This window comes from Silene latifolia, chromosome 10, assembly GCF_048544455.1.
Source record: "Silene latifolia isolate original U9 population chromosome 10, ASM4854445v1, whole genome shotgun sequence".
NCBI classification, from domain to species: Eukaryota; Viridiplantae; Streptophyta; class Magnoliopsida; order Caryophyllales; family Caryophyllaceae; genus Silene; species Silene latifolia.
The window spans coordinates 164,884,381-164,901,067 of record NC_133535.1 but is presented as its reverse complement, the minus strand read 5'-3'; the positions used below and the strand labels follow the sequence as shown (position 1 = coordinate 164,901,067).

The window sequence follows — 16,687 nt, the reverse complement described above, 5'->3', positions numbered from 1 at the left end:
CTAAAAAATGTGACCACTTTAAGCATATTTGACCCGTCTTTCACTCTAGACGGATATATTCATCTATAGTGAGACTAATTGGAGTCCCGAACTGGTTGGCAAGGCCACAAATAGTTGAACCACGTGTATCCAATCATCTAATAACACGTCATCCAATAATACGATAAATGACGCGTCAACCAAACCACCATAATACTACTTGAATCAACAATCATAAAATCCCGTCACTTTCTTAATTCCTCATCATTTCTTCCTTTTCGAAAATATCTATTTCCGCACCACCGTAGCTTCGCCGGAAAAATCGTCGGAAAACATGGCGACCGTCGATAAATACAACCTCAAGAATCCGGCGGTAAAGCGCATCCTTCAAGAAGTTAAGGAAATGCAATCTCATCCTTCCGATGATTTCATCAGCCTTCCTCTCGAGGTTTCTTAATTATTCTTTTCCCCCCGATTTTTTTTTTTTAAATTTATATTATGTAATTCAATTCAATTCAATTCGATGTCGGTTAGTACTGTTTGATTGATTGTGATTTGTGTTTGATTGTTGACTTCATTCATAGATGCGATTAGGTTATTGTTTTTTTTTTTTGGAATTTTGTGGATTTACATTGGATATTGTTGATGGAAGCTGTTTGATCGTGTTGATGATGTTTTGAGCTTTAATAATTTTGATTTTTACTGCATTATCTAGGTTTTTAGCTAACTTTGATTAGGAAATGAGGATCTGATTGTTTCCTGAGTATGAGCTAATAATTTTTGGATCGTAAATGGGAATAGCGAAATATGGAGGTGGTTTTCGATTCTGAAATGGCGGTATACTGATTCGTATGGACGGATTAATTGAGATTTGACATTAGAGGAGGCGAGAAGGGGTGAATTATCAATGTAATGGAGTAAAGCAGAAAAAAATCGAGTGTCCAACTAAAAGCTTTTATAATTTCACTGTTCAGCGGGGTGACTGCCTCTGCTTTCCCCCGTCTGGCTCCGCCACTGAATTGTAACTCGCCTGGAATATTGTTTGATCACTTAAATGGGGATATGTACATAGTAATACGAGATAGAATATGCAGTAACTTTGTGAGCTTGTCTCTTTGATTTATATTATTATATGCAAGTTCGAATGGAAACATGTGTGTAGGGAGTTCTTGAGGTGCTGTTGGTGTTGTCAATTCGTAGTTTGGGACTTGGGAGTTATCTCAAAAATGTGTTTAGTGGTTGATTGAGTTTGACGGTGTTTTGCAGGAAAACATTTTTGAGTGGCAGTTTGCAATTAGGGGCCCAGGTGACACTGAATTCGAGGGTGGTATTTTCCATGGGAGAATTCAACTTCCTGTTGAATATCCATTGAAGCCGCCATCTTTTATGTTGTTGACGGTAATCACTTTTACTTATATGCGTTTTGCTGGTTATCTGGTTTATTTGCGGCATTTTTTTATTTCGTGTTTCACCTCCTTGTGAATGGATATTGATTTAAATAGTTAAACCTTCCGTTCTTTTCAGCCGAATGGTCGTTTTGAAACCCAAACAAAAATTTGCCTCAGCATATCAAACCATCATCCAGAGCATTGGCAACCATCATGGAGTGGTGAGTTGTTGCTTATTTTTCACTTGTTGATGTTAACTCGATCATGAAATTATAGTTTTATAGATTATGTCTCCGTGCCAGCTATTAGGTTATAGACTCACCAGAGTCGAGAGCAGCCTTGCTTTGTTTCATGGACTTACTCATTAAACTTTAATTAAGATTACTATTGTCAAGGACACTTGGTTTATCAAAGCATCACGGAGTTCGGGGGCATTGTATATCTGTGCAAAGTCCATCAAAATCTGCTAAGACAGTTTTCTCGGGTAAAATTTACGCAACTATAAAGCCTTGACCGATAAATGGAGATTGGCTATGATTCACTGAATGTAAAGAACAGAAGGAATAGAAAGGGGTAGATGGATATGGGGATCAGGAACAACAGAGTAAATAGACCGATACACAATAAAAAAATGAGTTCTCAGCATAAGTAAAGCCAGTTAGCACATTGTGCTATACTGCTCGTATTACAGAGGTATAACTTTGAAAGAGATCTAGGAGAAATGTGAAGTGAATTGTTGGGTGATATTTAGCGATCAGATGAGCTTAAAATTAAATTTATAAGCTTTCACAAATATATCAATTTAAAGTGTTTTTGCTTGCACCACAATCTAATAGTTAAGTGATTGTAACAGTTCGCACTGCATTGGTGGCACTGATTGCTTTCATGCCGACACCTCCTAATGGGGCTTTAGGATCTCTGGACTACAAGAAGGAAGAGAGACGGAGGCTAGCTATCTTATCTCGTGAAGCACCCCCAAAATTTGGAACTCCTGAGCGTCAAAAGGTTATCGATGAGGTCTGTACTCAGTATGATCTCTCTACTTCACGCCTTGGTCATTTGCTTGGGTCCAGAACGGATGCATGTTATAGCATTTGGAGTCCAGGGTAGAAAGCCAATTTTTTTTGTGCATTTCACCCATTTTATGTTCAATTAAAAATAAGACAGTCCGTAGAATAATATGGATTATAAATAAAATACTTTCTGGTGCCGCTCATTGTTGTGTCGGTATACATAGAATAGTATTGATGCCTTTCACTTTTGCAGATACATGCATATATGCTTAGTAAGGCACCTCCACTCTCTTCAACCCCAAAGGAGTCTCCTGAAGAGCAATCCAATGAAGAGGCGGCTAGTTCTGTGGAACCTGCAAATGCTGAAAATTCGGAAACTGTTGAAGAATCTGCTACCGTAGGAGGTGATGACAGGGTTATTGAGGAAGCTCGAGTAGCTGCTGAGGATGCTGGTCCCATGGTTCATCAGGAAGTTAGACAGGTTAGAGCTGAAATGCCAACACAGCTGCTTCAACATAATCGTTCACCACGGGTGCAAAGGTCTGCTGATGATCGATTTCTCACTCTAGCAGCTGTGGGATTGACTATTGCTATTGCCTTTCTCGTGTTGAAGAAGCTAGTCAAATCCTATGGTTATGGTGCTATATTTATGAGCGAATCATAGAAGTGAAGTGACGATAACATTTAATATTTTTCGCGTGCAAAGAAGACAGGAAAGCCGGATTCTTACATTCGTGGGATATTCGGTTTAGTATATGTTGTAATATATTGTGTAGATGTTAATGAAGCTGTTAGAGTTATGAATGATAGTGTCTTTAAAGACATCGATGAGGTTGCTTGCTATATTGGTCTACAACATTTATGATAACACTTGAGTCGTAACGCAAATTATGCAACTACTCTGACTTAACGTGGTTCCACATTTCTGTATTACTGTGTGTAAGCTAGCCTTTGAGCGATATTCTGATGGAGTTAGTTCTAAAACCATCCAGTAATGTATTGAATGAAATTGAGAGTTGAAGAGTTTGTCAATTCTAGTGAAATCTCGATCTTTAACTCTAAAATCTTCAACTGTGTGTACGAGAAGAGCGTCTCAGTTTACCTCTTTTTCGATTAAAGATGATCGATGGAGACAGAGGGAGCTTAATATTTAGCAAATCACGGTGTGATCTATTTTGCGGATAAAATACTTATCACTAACAAAAAATTTCCAAAATTTACAAACACACAACTAAAATAACGATTTCGTATCGAGTCATTTTCAAAATAGTGTAATCATTTTTCATTTCAGTATATAAGAGAACCGAAACAATACTTCCGTCTTAACCACACCGAAACAAGCGGGCAAAGTACAGTTGAATGTGTAAAATGTTAGACCCAAACATATTGAGAGGCCCAAATGTGTAACCCTGAAAAAAGCAGGGGTATAATAACACAACAGAAACGCAAACGGCACACATTATCTTGTTCATTTCACAAAAACCTCACTTTCTTCTCCACCACACTTATTCTTCCGATTTTCCATAAACCCTAAAAAAATTCACGATGCCAGGCCCCGTTGTTGTTGACCAAGATCAGATTCAAACACCTGTCGATGAAGTCGAGGTTCTTGAACAAAAGGTAAATAATTAATTAATCTATCTATCTATCTATTTTTTATTAATTTCATTTCCTTTTTTTTGTGGAATATGTTTTATTGATTGAGAAATTTGTGATTTATTTTTGTAGAAGGAAGAAATTGTTGTTGAGGATGTGAAGGAAGATGACCATGAAGATGACGATGATGATGATGAGGATGATGATGAGGATGATGACAAGGATCTTGCTCTTGGTATTTTCTTTTATTAATATTACAATTTCAGATTGTTTGTTTGATTACCTGTTTGTTATTATTGTTTGTTGATATGTCGAATTTTGAATTTTAGTTATTGGAGTTTTAAATTATTGAGTTTTGATTAAATATGAGATGTTACGCTGCTAGAGTGCTAGGTTGAATGATTTTCGACTCGGGCTGCGAATTTTGTTTCCTCAATTATGTTATTTGGATTTGTTGTAGTGTTTGTTAGTGTTAGTTTAGTTTGCAGTGAAAAGTGTTTGTGATGCGTGAATTGGCGGTTTTGATGCTTTAGGTTTGATGAGCCCTTGAGAATTAGGATATATGACTACGATTAATTACTGATTACTGTCTTAGCTGTTGTTGATTGAATGATGTTAAGATGGTGTAGTACCTGACTACTGAGTACCGCTAAGAGTTTGTTTATATATAAGCTATATTATTCCGACACTTCACTTTGGTTTCATGTCGTTTGCCTGAATTTGACACACTTCATTTTAGAACAAAAAAATAGAAAACTGTGGAAAATTACTGTATCTTACACTCTGGCACATGCATCCTAGCCGGAGTAACATAGGTTTTAACTTTTAAGGAATACTTTTACAATCCCACCCTCTATCTGTAGTTGTTCGGTTGTTCTTCCCCCACCAACCACCCTCCAAGTCCAAACTGCTTTATGTGCATCTTTTTATCCCGCATTGCAAGGATTTTGTCGGATGGTGCATGCCATTTATGATTTGGCTTAGTAAGCGCGTTCAAGGCTTCAAGCCTAAAGCTAACAGAGTCAGTAGCCTCTGTGTCTTGTCTTATAGGCGAGACTCACTAACAATCTTGCTCACTTTAAAATCACAAAATGCTACAGCGTTGCTTGTTCCTTGAGGTGGTGCTTTCACCTCACCCTTTGCACCTCATCGTAAAGGGGCCTACGTTGTCTGGGTGCGCCTCGCGCCTTTAAAAGCTGTGTTTAGGATTAGTAATGAGTTGCTACAACATACAACAATTCAACAACTGTCATTCCGATAAGTTTTGTGTTTCTTTAAGTTGAAGTGTTGATTATTCCTTTTGTTTGTTTTGGTTGATTAAGGCTCAGGAGATGGTTCAAAGCAGAGCAGGAGTGAGAAAAAGTGTCGGAAAGCCATGTTGAAGCTCGGCATGAAACCTGTCACAGGTGTTAGCCGGGTTACCATCAAGAGAGCCAAAAATGTAAGGGTTTCTGTGCTCTATTATTGACATTGGTACTTATTGATTTACTGTTGATGTTAATGGACTGCATCACAACAAACTTATATATGAAATTGTCTCACATGTGAGACCGTCTCATGGAAGACTCACCGCAGATTGCAATTTGTCATTATTTACTCATTTTGAGACATGTCCTGTTAATCCAGATGATGTTCTTCATCTCAAAACCTGATGTATTCAAGAGTCCACATTCTGAGACCTACGTGATATTTGGAGAGGCAAAGGTTGAGGACTTGAGCTCTCAGCTTCAGACTCAAGCGGCCCAGCAGTTCAGAATGCCCGACATTTCATCAATGATTGCCAAATCGGAAGCGGCAGGACCCGCCACTGCTGCTCAGGAGGAAGAAGAAGAGGAGGTCGATGAAACAGGAGTCGAGCCTCGAGACATTGAGTTGGTCATGACTCAGGCTGGAGTCACAAAGGGCAAGGCTGTCAGAGCACTCAAGACTCATGATGGTGACATTGTTAGTGCCATCATGGAGCTCACTACTTAGGCTCGACTTTGTGTCCCCTATCGTAATTGTCACTCCCAGTCTCCTTGGGAGTTTATGTTCTATCTATTTTCGTCGATTATTTCTTATCCCAAACATCTTTAAAGTGATGTGGTTGTGCTTTTTTTAAACTGCTGCCTGTTCATTTGAAGTATCTTTCATAATGATGATCGATTTTCCTGCTTTAAACAGGCAGTTAACATTTTTGCCAGCATTTATGTCTGCCTTTTCAAGGTTCTTTCACTTCCTTCGCTTATCGAAATTAATACTCCATAAAATTACAGTAAGCATTACATTTGTTGCAAGTTTGCACAGGCACAATCTTATTGATTGAAGCGGTAGATTGTTCGATTTTTAAGCATTTATGAGCCTACAATTAGTACGAATCTCCCCTTCGGCACCAGTGAGGACTTGAATTTGGCTCATCTTAACCATAGCTTGTACAAAGTCGTGTTGCCAAGCCAACCCGTGTGTTGCATAAAATGCAACCTGTTGAGTTGTTTCCGAGCTGTCTAACAGTGCCTGATCAGAGTCAAATAGGCCATTATGCAGGAAGAGATTGGCATAATAAGAAGAGTCCATAAGTAACGGAGTCTGGTTCATGAAAACAGTATCTTCTCCCTCTGAATTGATGGGGCATTTTTGCGACAAGAATTTTGCCAACAGCGGGTTTAGGTTTGGGTCCTGGCTCGTTTTTGAGCTGTAGTTGTATAATCTGGGAGTGACTGCTGTGCAGTGGGTGCGACCAATTGTATGCGCTCCTGCATGTTTAATCGTATAATGCCTGATTAAGTTATTAAACCGTGAAGGACTCATCTTGTTATTCAGAGGTACCTGACTTACCAAGGAGTGCAACCAGATCATCCTGTGTTAAACCCTTTTCCGCAAAGGATTGGGTCATCTGATCAAGGTTGAAACTAGGACCAGGGATGTCGACAGTTTCTTCCGCTCTGGAAATTCTGCCGTCCCTCCTTCCTGCAGGCACATCCCAGTACAGTCCTGTCTATATATATCGGTCCCATGGAAAGTATTAACGTTTGCGTGGTTTATAGAAGTAAAAAAGAAACCGAGAATCTGTATTTAGTATGCTTACAAGAACTATGGAGTCTCTTGCAGCAAAGGCCAGAATATCAGCACAAGAGACAACCCCTGCACACTCAGCTTCAAGCCTAGCCTTCGCGTTATCAATCACTTCCAACCCGCGTAGTGTCCTTCCATTGGGTGCTCCGTCCTTCTCGGCTTTATTTGTTGAGGTAGTGTCTATCAGGATAGATCCGTCACAACCCTACAAACAAACAAACAAACAAACAAATAAATCGGAAATCTCTAAGTGTCTTTCTGGTGTCATATCGTATCATAAAACAGAAATTGTGATAACTCGAGAATATGTTACCCTGACAAAGCAGTCATGAAAATGCAACCTAACAAGCCCTGGTGCAATCCCTTTATCACCAACGAACGCTTTTACAACCTCGTTTCTGATTATTGTTTCGGCTAATTGACATTTGTCGCTATAGAACCCGACTTGAAGAACTGCTTCAGTGTGATGGGAGCTTAAGAAGAACACCAGTATAGTTGCTAATGTAGTTAGCTGCTTCATCATGCTTGAAACAACCGTCTTCTGTTGGATGGATATTGTGTGTTTGATCAGCAAATTTATAGTAGTAGTTTTCGAGAAGCGTGCTTTCTCCATAATTCCTCTTCACATGTCATTACCTGATCAAATGAATCCCTAAGGTTACTCTATGCATGAGCTTTCAATCTACAAGTCATCCATTTAAGGAAACTACTTAAGTATTATTGTTGCGTTACAAGTTAGCTTACCAATTACAATCATATAAAGGATTTAAAGGGTTTGCTGTAAATGTGAGAAATATTGCGATGTTACTATCGATATTGGTTAGTCTATAATGTTTCTTCTAAAATGACGGCACAAAGAAGAAAAGCTGGTTAATGTAGATGGGTTTCGAGACTTTAATTCCGCCACAGGGTTAGGAACTTAATTTTAAGCCAGTTGTGTTTAAAACTTGAATATGTAACTATGTTTACTAATTACAGTTGTGAGTAACACAGATTAATAAAACTGTAATTATCAGCCTAAGAACTGACTCTACTAAGATTGATTGCATCCAGCTCAATTGATAAGGACATGAGAACTAATTCTCTTATAATGTAGCAGACTTGACAGTTCCTTATAGTTCAAGGGAATTGAAGAATAAATGCAGATTCCACTATTTTAGCTAAGTCGATTTGTTCTGTAGTCGACGCAACCATAATTGGCCTGGACATACCATTTGTTGGATAAATTCCTTTTATGAAAGCGAGATCACAGCAATAATTGAACAAATTATCGAGTTGAAGGAAAATATTACGGGCAACAACACCCTAGAAGTTAACCAAGTCGAATGTTTTATTTCATTTCCATGTACCAGAGGTAAAGTAATGGAGCACGAGATGAGATCCGAAAATGGGAGAGACTTCCAGCATAGAATGTTTATATTCTATGTTGTATGAAATATGAATGTATGGCTACCCTGCATAAAATTAAAAAGAAAGATGAATAGAACAAGCAGCATTTAGATTATACACAAAGTTGTCAGTTTTGACATTCCAAAAGGTTTCCAATGCCTTATTACAAATTTATAGAGTATTAGAGATTTAGAGGTCCAGGGAAGAGTGAAGACTATATACAAGTAAGATCATTATCATTCATTAATCTGTGGAATGAAGGCATCAATTCGCTTTCCGAAGATCCTCCTTAGAAACATGTTCCCAGTCTGATGAAGGGCTTTCATTCCCATACCAGCTTTCGAAGATTTCACTGTTCAGCTTGTTGGTTTTGCCAAATTGGGTCAAGAATGTTCCTCCGTTCAAGGGAATGCCAATCGGATCCTCACTCTCTTCCTCTGTGAAATTTGGGTATGGCCCAAATGCTCCTCTCAGTGTGGGCATTTGCTGCTCCGAGGAGCCCAGATCATCACGGTCATCTTCCACAACATTCAAAGGAGATACAAGAACTTGACCTGTGTCAACAGAGTCCGAATCTTGGATACGATTCTGGATGATTCGGAATCTAGCCATCACAGAGGCTTCCCCTTCCTCGAGATCACCAACTGACTTTGAAACCCAGTCAGGAAAGGAGTCAGAACTGTCGACCCCACACTCGAGTGTTTGATACATAGGACTCGAGGAATCTCGGTCTGGCAAATAATTATACTCCCCTGGTGATGTGTTATACTCATTGTTAAGAGAATCATGATCAGCTCGGGACTTGAGCAATAGATATCTCGCCTGTACAGGATTGTTGGGTCCCTGTGCATGATCACTTGTCGCTATTACATGGGAATCTATGTCGGTGGCATACAATTTTGAGGGATTTTTGTGTCCTTCAAATGATTCTTTGTTTTCCTGTCTAGCCTCAGCACTTCTCCTTCGGCTCTTGAGAATTTTATATCTGGCCATAACCGAAGCATCAACATCATCGCCATGAAGAGTTTTTTCATTGGTTGCTATTGGCTCGCTGAATTTCATGGTAGACCCATCAACAGCTTGTGAATTGGGAATATGGGTGAGTTCTACTTTTCTCGCTAGATCAACTGTTTCATGAACATCAGCCGGAACATCGGAAGTTGATGAGACCACGTTATCTGAAACATTCTTTTAAGCATACATGAGAGGAAGTTTGTGATCAGATAACTAAGCGTATGGTTTAACTGGGGTTCGAGGACAAACATTACCTTTAGCACCATCTTGTGTTTTCTCCATGTCAGCCTTCACTCGAAGAAATCGAGCTTTAGCGGTCATGGCACACAATGAAGCTTCTGCATCAAGCCACAAATTCTTGTATAGAAGTCTCCGTTGGTCCATCTCCTCCTCCCCGCGAAAGTTTTCATGAAGAACGTTCTTTATAGCCTGCAGCAATTACGCTTTTCATTAAAAACCAGCCTCTCTCTCCTTTTATGGATAAAGTACTATTAAACCTCAAATTGAAATGTACAAGGTAGATCAGTAGAGTGTTGGATGTGGATCAGGTGTGCATTATACAAACGTTGAATCTTAGTGTACTTGAGAGGGGACCCAGCCACCCCTTCGCCTTTCTCAATGCATACACATGAAGTGTACAACAGATTATCACCTTCAGGTTCAGGGTTCAAACCTAGCTCCCTTTATGTTTTGCTTCAAGATCCGTCATTGCATCATACTATGTCCATTTTAATGGTAAACTTCAGTTTCACATTTTAGTGGAGAAAAAAAGCCGAATGGGTGGAATTGGTTGAAATAAATTAATGGAGAAAGTAACAAATACTGAACAGAAAGATCCCGGAGCAAAACAAGAATGAACAATACCTCCATCATATCAAAATCCTTAACTGAGTTTGGGTCATCTTTACAAGAAACAGATTCCAAAACACGCTCAGTTGTATCCCCAACCTTGACAGCAGCAGCAATTGCTTCAAATGCAGCATCATTGACCTAAACTCCAACAATAGCGACATAAGCAGCTTAATAGAAAGAGGAAATTAAATAACATGTGAAGACTGCTTACCATCTGAGCAACTGGCAACTCTTGATTAAAAGAATTTATTTCCAACGAGGACATAGTTGAAGGCAACTCCCCAGCCATCAATGACATGGAAGCGTTAAGGTTGGCAATAACATGCTTAACTGCAATAGAGTGCTGCTCTGTAACTGATGCCCGTTTACTGAAGCAATAGCACCGAAGTATTTCTGATAGGTTCAACAATGTTTTCAACAACATATTCACATCAACGTTTGATTCAGAAATTTTACTGGTTACTTGACAGTTGCTTAAACTTGCATTATCTCCAGGAGGTGAACTTGCATGATTATTCTCGGAACTTGATGGTACATCAAGAGAATTATTTGCTACACCCGGAGAAAATTTTGGACGTTCCCCTCCCTCAGAAACCTGTATTGCAGGTAATGTAATTTCAGACAGTACATCTGTCTCTGGTTTGTTCAGTATGCAACATTCCTTCGTGGACACATAACTCTCGTCAGCAAACTGAAGGCCATCTTGAGTGTTTAGATCAAAGCAAAGGGGTTGTCGGGTCTGGGAGAAAATTTCTTCATTACCTTTTGATGCGCATTCTGAATTAAAAGGCGTCTCTGGAAATTTTCCCTCTGTACACTTTTCAGAAAAGAAATTTCCACAACCAGAAGAGTCAACTGGAAAACTCAGCTGAGGGGCCTGAGTGCTCATACTTTTGCATTCATCTGATTTTTTAACACAAACATCTGGCAGCATGCCATTGGACACTGCAAATGGCGAGAAGTAGCTAGATGAAGCTCCTCTCCAGCAGGGCGAATCCTCAGCAGGGTTGTGGACTTCAGTTACCCCAGACATTTTCTCAACAGAATATGCAGCTTGAGTATCATTAACTTCCACGTCTGGGCCAACTGAACTAAAGTGATGAGGCATTTGGGGTGAATCTTGACTTTTTTCAGCGCCATTTTTAATGCCTGTCATAGTATCTAAAGATAAAGATTCTCTTATTTGGCTTGAAGACGTCCCCGCAGACGATGATGGAGGTCTCCTGATGACTATGCTCGACTGACGTTTTAATCCGAGGGGAATTCGAGGCTCAACTGGATAGGAGTAATTATACCCTGCAGAAATATTACTTTCTTTGTCTACGAAGCTGGCATCGGGATTCACTTTCGGAGCTGAAAATATACCTTCAAGAGAGCTACTTTCAACATATGATGATTTGTTCTTAATAATGGGAAAAGTACTCGCAGTGGATGTAGAGCCAAACACATAGGCGCCACTTTGACTAAAGTGGTCCCCAAGTGACAAACCAGTCGCATTTTTAGAGCCACGGAAGTTTGTAGCTGATTCCACAACCGGGCCTTGAAGATGAGAGCTTTCTTTAGGTACTAATGAAGAATCAGAAGTCGGCAATCTTGAGCCACCTAAAAGTGACCTACTGTCGTGTACTCCGGCTTTCCAAAGAAATTCATCAAGGCTAAGATCTGAAACAGGAGATGTAAGCCAAGTTCTCAATTATACAAACTTCTTAATTTCAAAAATGGGTATGCAACATGCAAGAATCAAGATCAGTACAACGCCTTAGCGTTTTTCTAGTGGACAAAACTAACTGAAGCATGCTGAAAAGTTACCATGGCAGCCTGGCTTTATCGCTCTCCATAAGGAGCTTAAAAATGTTTTACCGCTGGGAAAATGAAAGGTTGACATAGGCCGTGGAAGTAAGAAGTCTCACATAATCAGACGTGCACAGTCTGATAACACTGAATTACATCATTGGTTTGCATATCACACTGAAAATTTACCATGTACTCTTTTAAGATCTCTGAGCCTACCCTCCTCACACTCCAAACTCTGTCATGTCCACCCCGACATCACCAGATGCAACATCGACGACGCCCATCCCGAGCCTACCAGCCTCGCACTCCAAACTCTAACATGTCCACCCAGGCACCACCAGATGCAACATCGACGACTCCCAACCAAGCCAAGCCTGACCCACCCTTCTCATTGAGAACACTCCTTATCGGCCATTTTCGCCGTGTATAATTCCCCAACACCCTACAAAGCGACGGTACAATTGTACCCGAAACCCTTTCCGCCGGATCCAAAACCAAATGACACACTATGGGTCATTGGCGAACCATTTTGAGGAAGGGGTAACACTAGGGTCATGGTGGTGGTGCGATGGTGGCCATCAGAGGGTGGTGAAGTGTCATGAAGTGTCGTGGTGTGTCGTTTGTGGTGGCCAGCAGTTTAGTGTAGTGACTGGAGGTGGGAAGGAGAGTGTGTGGCCGCCTGACCGGTGTTTAGTTGGAAAGAGGAAATAGTGATGGGTTAGTGTTTTAAATCAGTCATATTGTAAAAGATTTTCTTACCTGCGAATTTTCCTTCATTATAATAAAAAGATGCTGACACTATAACAAAGATTCAGGGGAAAAAAGAATCTAAATTTTTTCATATTTTACAAGGATACAATTTGCACAGACTAAACAAGCTTTATGCCTTTATCTCCTTGAAAGAGACAAGAACTCTAATAGACATATGAAAAACAATAAGCTTTATAAAAAATGGTACATCGTAAGTAACTTTAATTTGGCAGGAAGAGTCGTTAGCTACATGATCAGAGAAACATACTCTGTACAATGCAAATGTAACCCTACGCAGAGAAAAACTACGACTCTAATCCAATCACAAATATAAGACAAGATGAGCACATCCAATGCACCATCATACCCTTTCATTTATCCATTTAACAAATGATCATTAAAAACTATTAATCAGAAAAAGTCGAGCCAAGCAACGAATGACGCACATGGAGGGGCCACTGTTATTGCAGATCCAAGATAGGCAACACATATAGCAGAAAAAAAATACAATAGATGAATACTGAATATGCGTACATAAGATGTAAGATACCTCCATCAGGAACATTAGTGTTACTCCTCCCATCAGCGAAAGGATGAGTATAAACAGCTGTAGAAGGCTGGCTCTTGTTACCTTCATCAGCAAGAAGAGGACTTCTGCTGTTCTGTGAATCAAAGAGGCCTGATTCCTTCGAACCAACCACCTGAGCATATTCTGACCATTTGCTTTGCTCATTCACCCCACTCCACACATTACCCCATTCCATTTTATGGTCCCCGTCCCCGTCCCCCGACCTGCGCAAATGAGTAGAGGCAGAATTCGACAGCAAATCATAGCGATCCCCACTATTAACCCCTAAACTCAAGAATCCATCTTTCTGGGCCGGAGTGGACACATAAGGAGGGTAATATGACTTAACACCCTCAGACACTGCGCACATGCTGTTAGGAAAGGGGTCATATGAAAACGGATCATAAACACCTGAAACAGTTGAGCTTGACTGTGAACCGGAGTACCCATAAACAGTAGGAGAAGAAGAGCATGTCACATTAACACCCACAGTCGGTGCAAAAGTTGACCCGGTGGCCGAGGATGAGGAGTTGTTCCAGAGCTGGCCGGCAGAATCATAGTACGGCCCATACATTAGCACATCAGGGTAATTCACATGCGTGTTGGTCGAATTTTGTTTCTGAAGTGATCTTTCAACTCTAAATGGTGGAGCTAAGGGGGATAAATTGGATGATGATGATGATGATAAACCTCCAACCCTATATGGACCCGAACCAGAAGAGGTCATTTCTTTTCTAATCATCAATTTCACGAGTTCCTATCTTCAGAATTTCAGGATAGATCCTTCAGCTGACCAAAAGCACGGAAAAATCAAGGACTTGGAATTAGACACAATGATGAAAACAGAAAGGATAACTTTGAAATATTGTAACAAATGCATTTACATATAAATCAGACAACTAGACAATGATACATTTACATATAAATCAGAAAATTCTTTGCCACTCTATCATCTCATATCAAAATCAAAAGCCCCAAAAATTGCAGAACAAGAACTAAATAAATTATACTATTCATATATCAAACAGTAAGATTCGTATGATGAAAAATTCTTGTGTCCTCCGGGAGGAGCGTCCTCCATACACCTAAAGGCAATCCACCAAGTGGAATATTATAAAGGCTTAGGTGTAAGGAGTACGGTCCTCCCGGAGGACACAAGACTTATTCCTACACGATTACACCTCGAAATACATAATTAAACCATAAAGATGATAACTTTGAAGAAATTATTAAGAACCCATAATTCATCTTCTAACCAATGATTGTAAGACTTCTTCATACACAACTAAATACAGAATTAAGCCATAAAGACGATAACTTTTGAGAAATTAAAACGACACCCATCATTTATCATCTAAACCAAAGATTGCATGACTTATTCCTACACAATTACAGCTCCAGATACAGAATAACATCGAAGAAATTAAAAAGAACCCATCATTTACCATCTAAACCAATGATTTTCAGACTTATTCCTAGACAATTAGGGCTCCGAACAGATAGTTAAACCTAAGATGATAACTTTGAAGAAATTAAAAAGAACCCCATCATTTACCATCTAAACCAATGATTTTACGACTTATTCCTACACAATTACAGCTCCAAACACAGAATTAAACCATAAAAATGATAAGTTTGAAGAAATTAAGAAGAACCCATCCTTAATTACCTAATCCATAACTATTTTCTTACATGGGTCATCAAGGGTTTACTTGATAATTTACTTTCGGCAGCATGACAGAATAAATTAGGGGTTGAGAAATTAACAATTACAGAAACGATTAAAGGGTAAGTAAAAGATGAAATTATGAGAGAATTAAGATAATTAGAGATAATTAAAGAAGAAGATTAACCTGAAAATGATCGACAAAGGCATAGGAAGTTGGAAAGTGGAGTTGGAATTTCCGTCGCCCTCTCTATCTCTCTCTCTCTCTCTCTATCTCCCTTTCTTTCTTTCCTTGTTGGCCTCGCTGGAATCAGATATCACTCTTCCACTTTTTTCACGTTTCGACTTGAAACACGCTTAATATAATAAAATTGTTTAAATTAATATATGTGACCAAATTTGAGAGTCTCGATTTTTCATTAATTTATTGAGAAATTAAACGCCGGTGTCCTTTTTATGTCTGTTAGTTGAGATCCGTCTTAAAAGACGACGTTTTCATGGTGATTACATTGTAGAATTTAACAATTATTTAATTATATTTAACTTATTTTAACTCCATTTGAAATTTTAGTATAGAATAAAACTTAATATCAGTAATGTTTTGTATTAAGAGATAGAAAAAAAGAAGGTTCAACACTGTTACTCTATATAAAATTGTTGAAACTATTTTGTGTGTATATGTGTTGTAATAAATATACTTATGTATATATTAAATAAAAAAATAAAAAAATTAACCAAAATTTAAATGCTCGCGTTGTATAGAGTAGAAATAGATATTAAATTAAATTGTGAGAAAAATATACAGAGTATATTATTGGCAATTTTTTACGTTTTAGAAGTAAAAAGAATATATGAATGCTCTTATCTTGTAGTAGGTTAGTTATTGTATGTAATTAATCAGTATTGGCCCAGTTGTAGGTATATAAATGTGTAAATGAAATAGAATTATATGGAATTAAGCAGTTTGGCCCAATTGTAAATAGAATATAATGAAGCCCAAATATGGAATATTCATTTAGGCGGGAAAATATTAGACCTTTCTTATTCTTTTAGTTTAGTGGGGATTAGTCTTGTTGAAGATGAGTCGGAGCAAGTGACGGATAATGTCATTCACAAAACGGATAGGGGGGACAAGGTGGGGCACTCCCATGTGCTTCCCTCTCTCCTCTATTTGGGTCATTTGTGAGGAAAAATGGTATCTGTCACTCTAAAGTGACAGATACGTGCCGTCACAAATGAGATTTTGTGTTATATGTATACGTATCACACATTTTTGTGCAAATTCACTAGCTAAGCAAGGACAATTCCTTCAATACACTATCTATGCAAATTAATTGAGAAATTTAAACCCCCCACCCCCCACGAAAAAAAAAGAAAAAAAAAATGAGAAAAACAAAACAATAATAATGATTTGTTTTTTTTATACATATCCGTATTTCATAATACTAAATCGATGTTTATCACGACTTCTAAAATTTAACATTGTATATTTCTTAACAAAATTCTATCGAATCTAACATTATATCACTTGAAGTCTAGTAAATTAACAATTTTGAAGATGGTTGGCCTAATTTAAGTCAACCATATGCAAAATGAGTCCAAATTATTTACACAAATTCTCATTGAA

The 16,687-nt window shown here is 38.7% G+C and overlaps 4 protein-coding genes across 4 annotated transcripts; 2 read left to right on the top strand and 2 right to left on the bottom strand.

Moving 5' to 3' along the window:
* The first annotated feature begins 139 nt into the window (after positions 1-139).
* Positions 140-3,310, top strand: LOC141606892 (ubiquitin-conjugating enzyme E2 32). The gene is made up of 5 exons (XM_074426245.1): positions 140-427; positions 1,246-1,377; positions 1,504-1,588; positions 2,221-2,384; positions 2,634-3,310. Exons 1-5 carry the CDS (start codon positions 314-316, stop codon positions 3,042-3,044), a joined length of 906 nt encoding a protein of 301 aa, XP_074282346.1. The 5' UTR covers positions 140-313; the 3' UTR covers positions 3,045-3,310.
* A 445-nt stretch (positions 3,311-3,755) lies between these two features.
* On the top strand, positions 3,756-6,149 carry LOC141606891 (nascent polypeptide-associated complex subunit alpha-like protein 4). The gene is made up of 4 exons (XM_074426244.1): positions 3,756-4,000; positions 4,109-4,211; positions 5,299-5,417; positions 5,603-6,149. Exons 1-4 carry the CDS (start codon positions 3,926-3,928, stop codon positions 5,948-5,950), a joined length of 645 nt encoding a protein of 214 aa, XP_074282345.1. The 5' UTR covers positions 3,756-3,925; the 3' UTR covers positions 5,951-6,149.
* Positions 6,150-6,191: 42 nt separating this feature from the next.
* LOC141606890 (peroxidase 5-like) lies at positions 6,192-7,786 on the bottom strand. Its single transcript, XM_074426242.1, has 4 exons — positions 7,341-7,786; positions 7,041-7,232; positions 6,791-6,950; positions 6,192-6,708 (listed from the first exon to the last, which is right to left on the bottom strand). Exons 1-4 carry the CDS (start codon positions 7,638-7,640, stop codon positions 6,302-6,304), a joined length of 1,059 nt encoding a protein of 352 aa, XP_074282343.1. The 5' UTR covers positions 7,641-7,786; the 3' UTR covers positions 6,192-6,301.
* Positions 7,787-8,504: 718 nt separating this feature from the next.
* Positions 8,505-15,520, bottom strand: LOC141606889 (uncharacterized). Its single transcript, XM_074426241.1, has 6 exons — positions 15,248-15,520; positions 13,377-14,183; positions 10,494-11,944; positions 10,295-10,420; positions 9,685-9,859; positions 8,505-9,594 (listed from the first exon to the last, which is right to left on the bottom strand). The coding sequence occupies exons 2-6, from the start codon at positions 14,134-14,136 to the stop codon at positions 8,681-8,683; spliced, it is 3,426 nt and encodes a 1,141-aa protein (XP_074282342.1). The 5' UTR covers positions 14,137-14,183; positions 15,248-15,520; the 3' UTR covers positions 8,505-8,680.
* Positions 15,521-16,687: the final 1,167 nt, after the last annotated feature.

Bases quoted from the DNA above. Each gene is read 5' to 3' on its own strand.
- LOC141606892 (XM_074426245.1), top strand. From the start codon at position 314: ATGGCGACCGTCGATAAATACAACCTCAAGAATCCGGCGGTAAAGCGC. The intron at 1,378-1,503 runs GTAATCACTTTT...CGTTCTTTTCAG, and splicing joins CATCTTTTATGTTGTTGACG to CCGAATGGTCGTTTTGAAAC. The intron at 1,589-2,220 runs GTGAGTTGTTGC...TGATTGTAACAG, and splicing joins TTGGCAACCATCATGGAGTG to TTCGCACTGCATTGGTGGCA.
- LOC141606889 (XM_074426241.1), bottom strand. From the start codon at position 14,136: ATGATTAGAAAAGAAATGACCTCTTCTGGTTCGGGTCCATATAGGGTT. The intron at 10,421-10,493 runs GTAAGCAGTCTT...GTTGGAGTTTAG, and splicing joins AGTTGCCAGTTGCTCAGATG to GTCAATGATGCTGCATTTGA. The intron at 9,860-10,294 runs GTATTGTTCATT...TAATTGCTGCAG, and splicing joins AGGATTTTGATATGATGGAG to GCTATAAAGAACGTTCTTCA.
- LOC141606891 (XM_074426244.1), top strand. From the start codon at position 3,926: ATGCCAGGCCCCGTTGTTGTTGACCAAGATCAGATTCAAACACCTGTC. The intron at 4,001-4,108 runs GTAAATAATTAA...TTATTTTTGTAG, and splicing joins TCGAGGTTCTTGAACAAAAG to AAGGAAGAAATTGTTGTTGA. The intron at 5,418-5,602 runs GTAAGGGTTTCT...CTGTTAATCCAG, and splicing joins CCATCAAGAGAGCCAAAAAT to ATGATGTTCTTCATCTCAAA.
- LOC141606890 (XM_074426242.1), bottom strand. From the start codon at position 7,640: ATGGAGAAAGCACGCTTCTCGAAAACTACTACTATAAATTTGCTGATC. The intron at 7,233-7,340 runs GTAACATATTCT...GTTTGTTTGTAG, and splicing joins TTCATGACTGCTTTGTCAGG to GGTTGTGACGGATCTATCCT. The intron at 6,951-7,040 runs GTAAGCATACTA...CGATATATATAG, and splicing joins CAAGAGACTCCATAGTTCTT to ACAGGACTGTACTGGGATGT.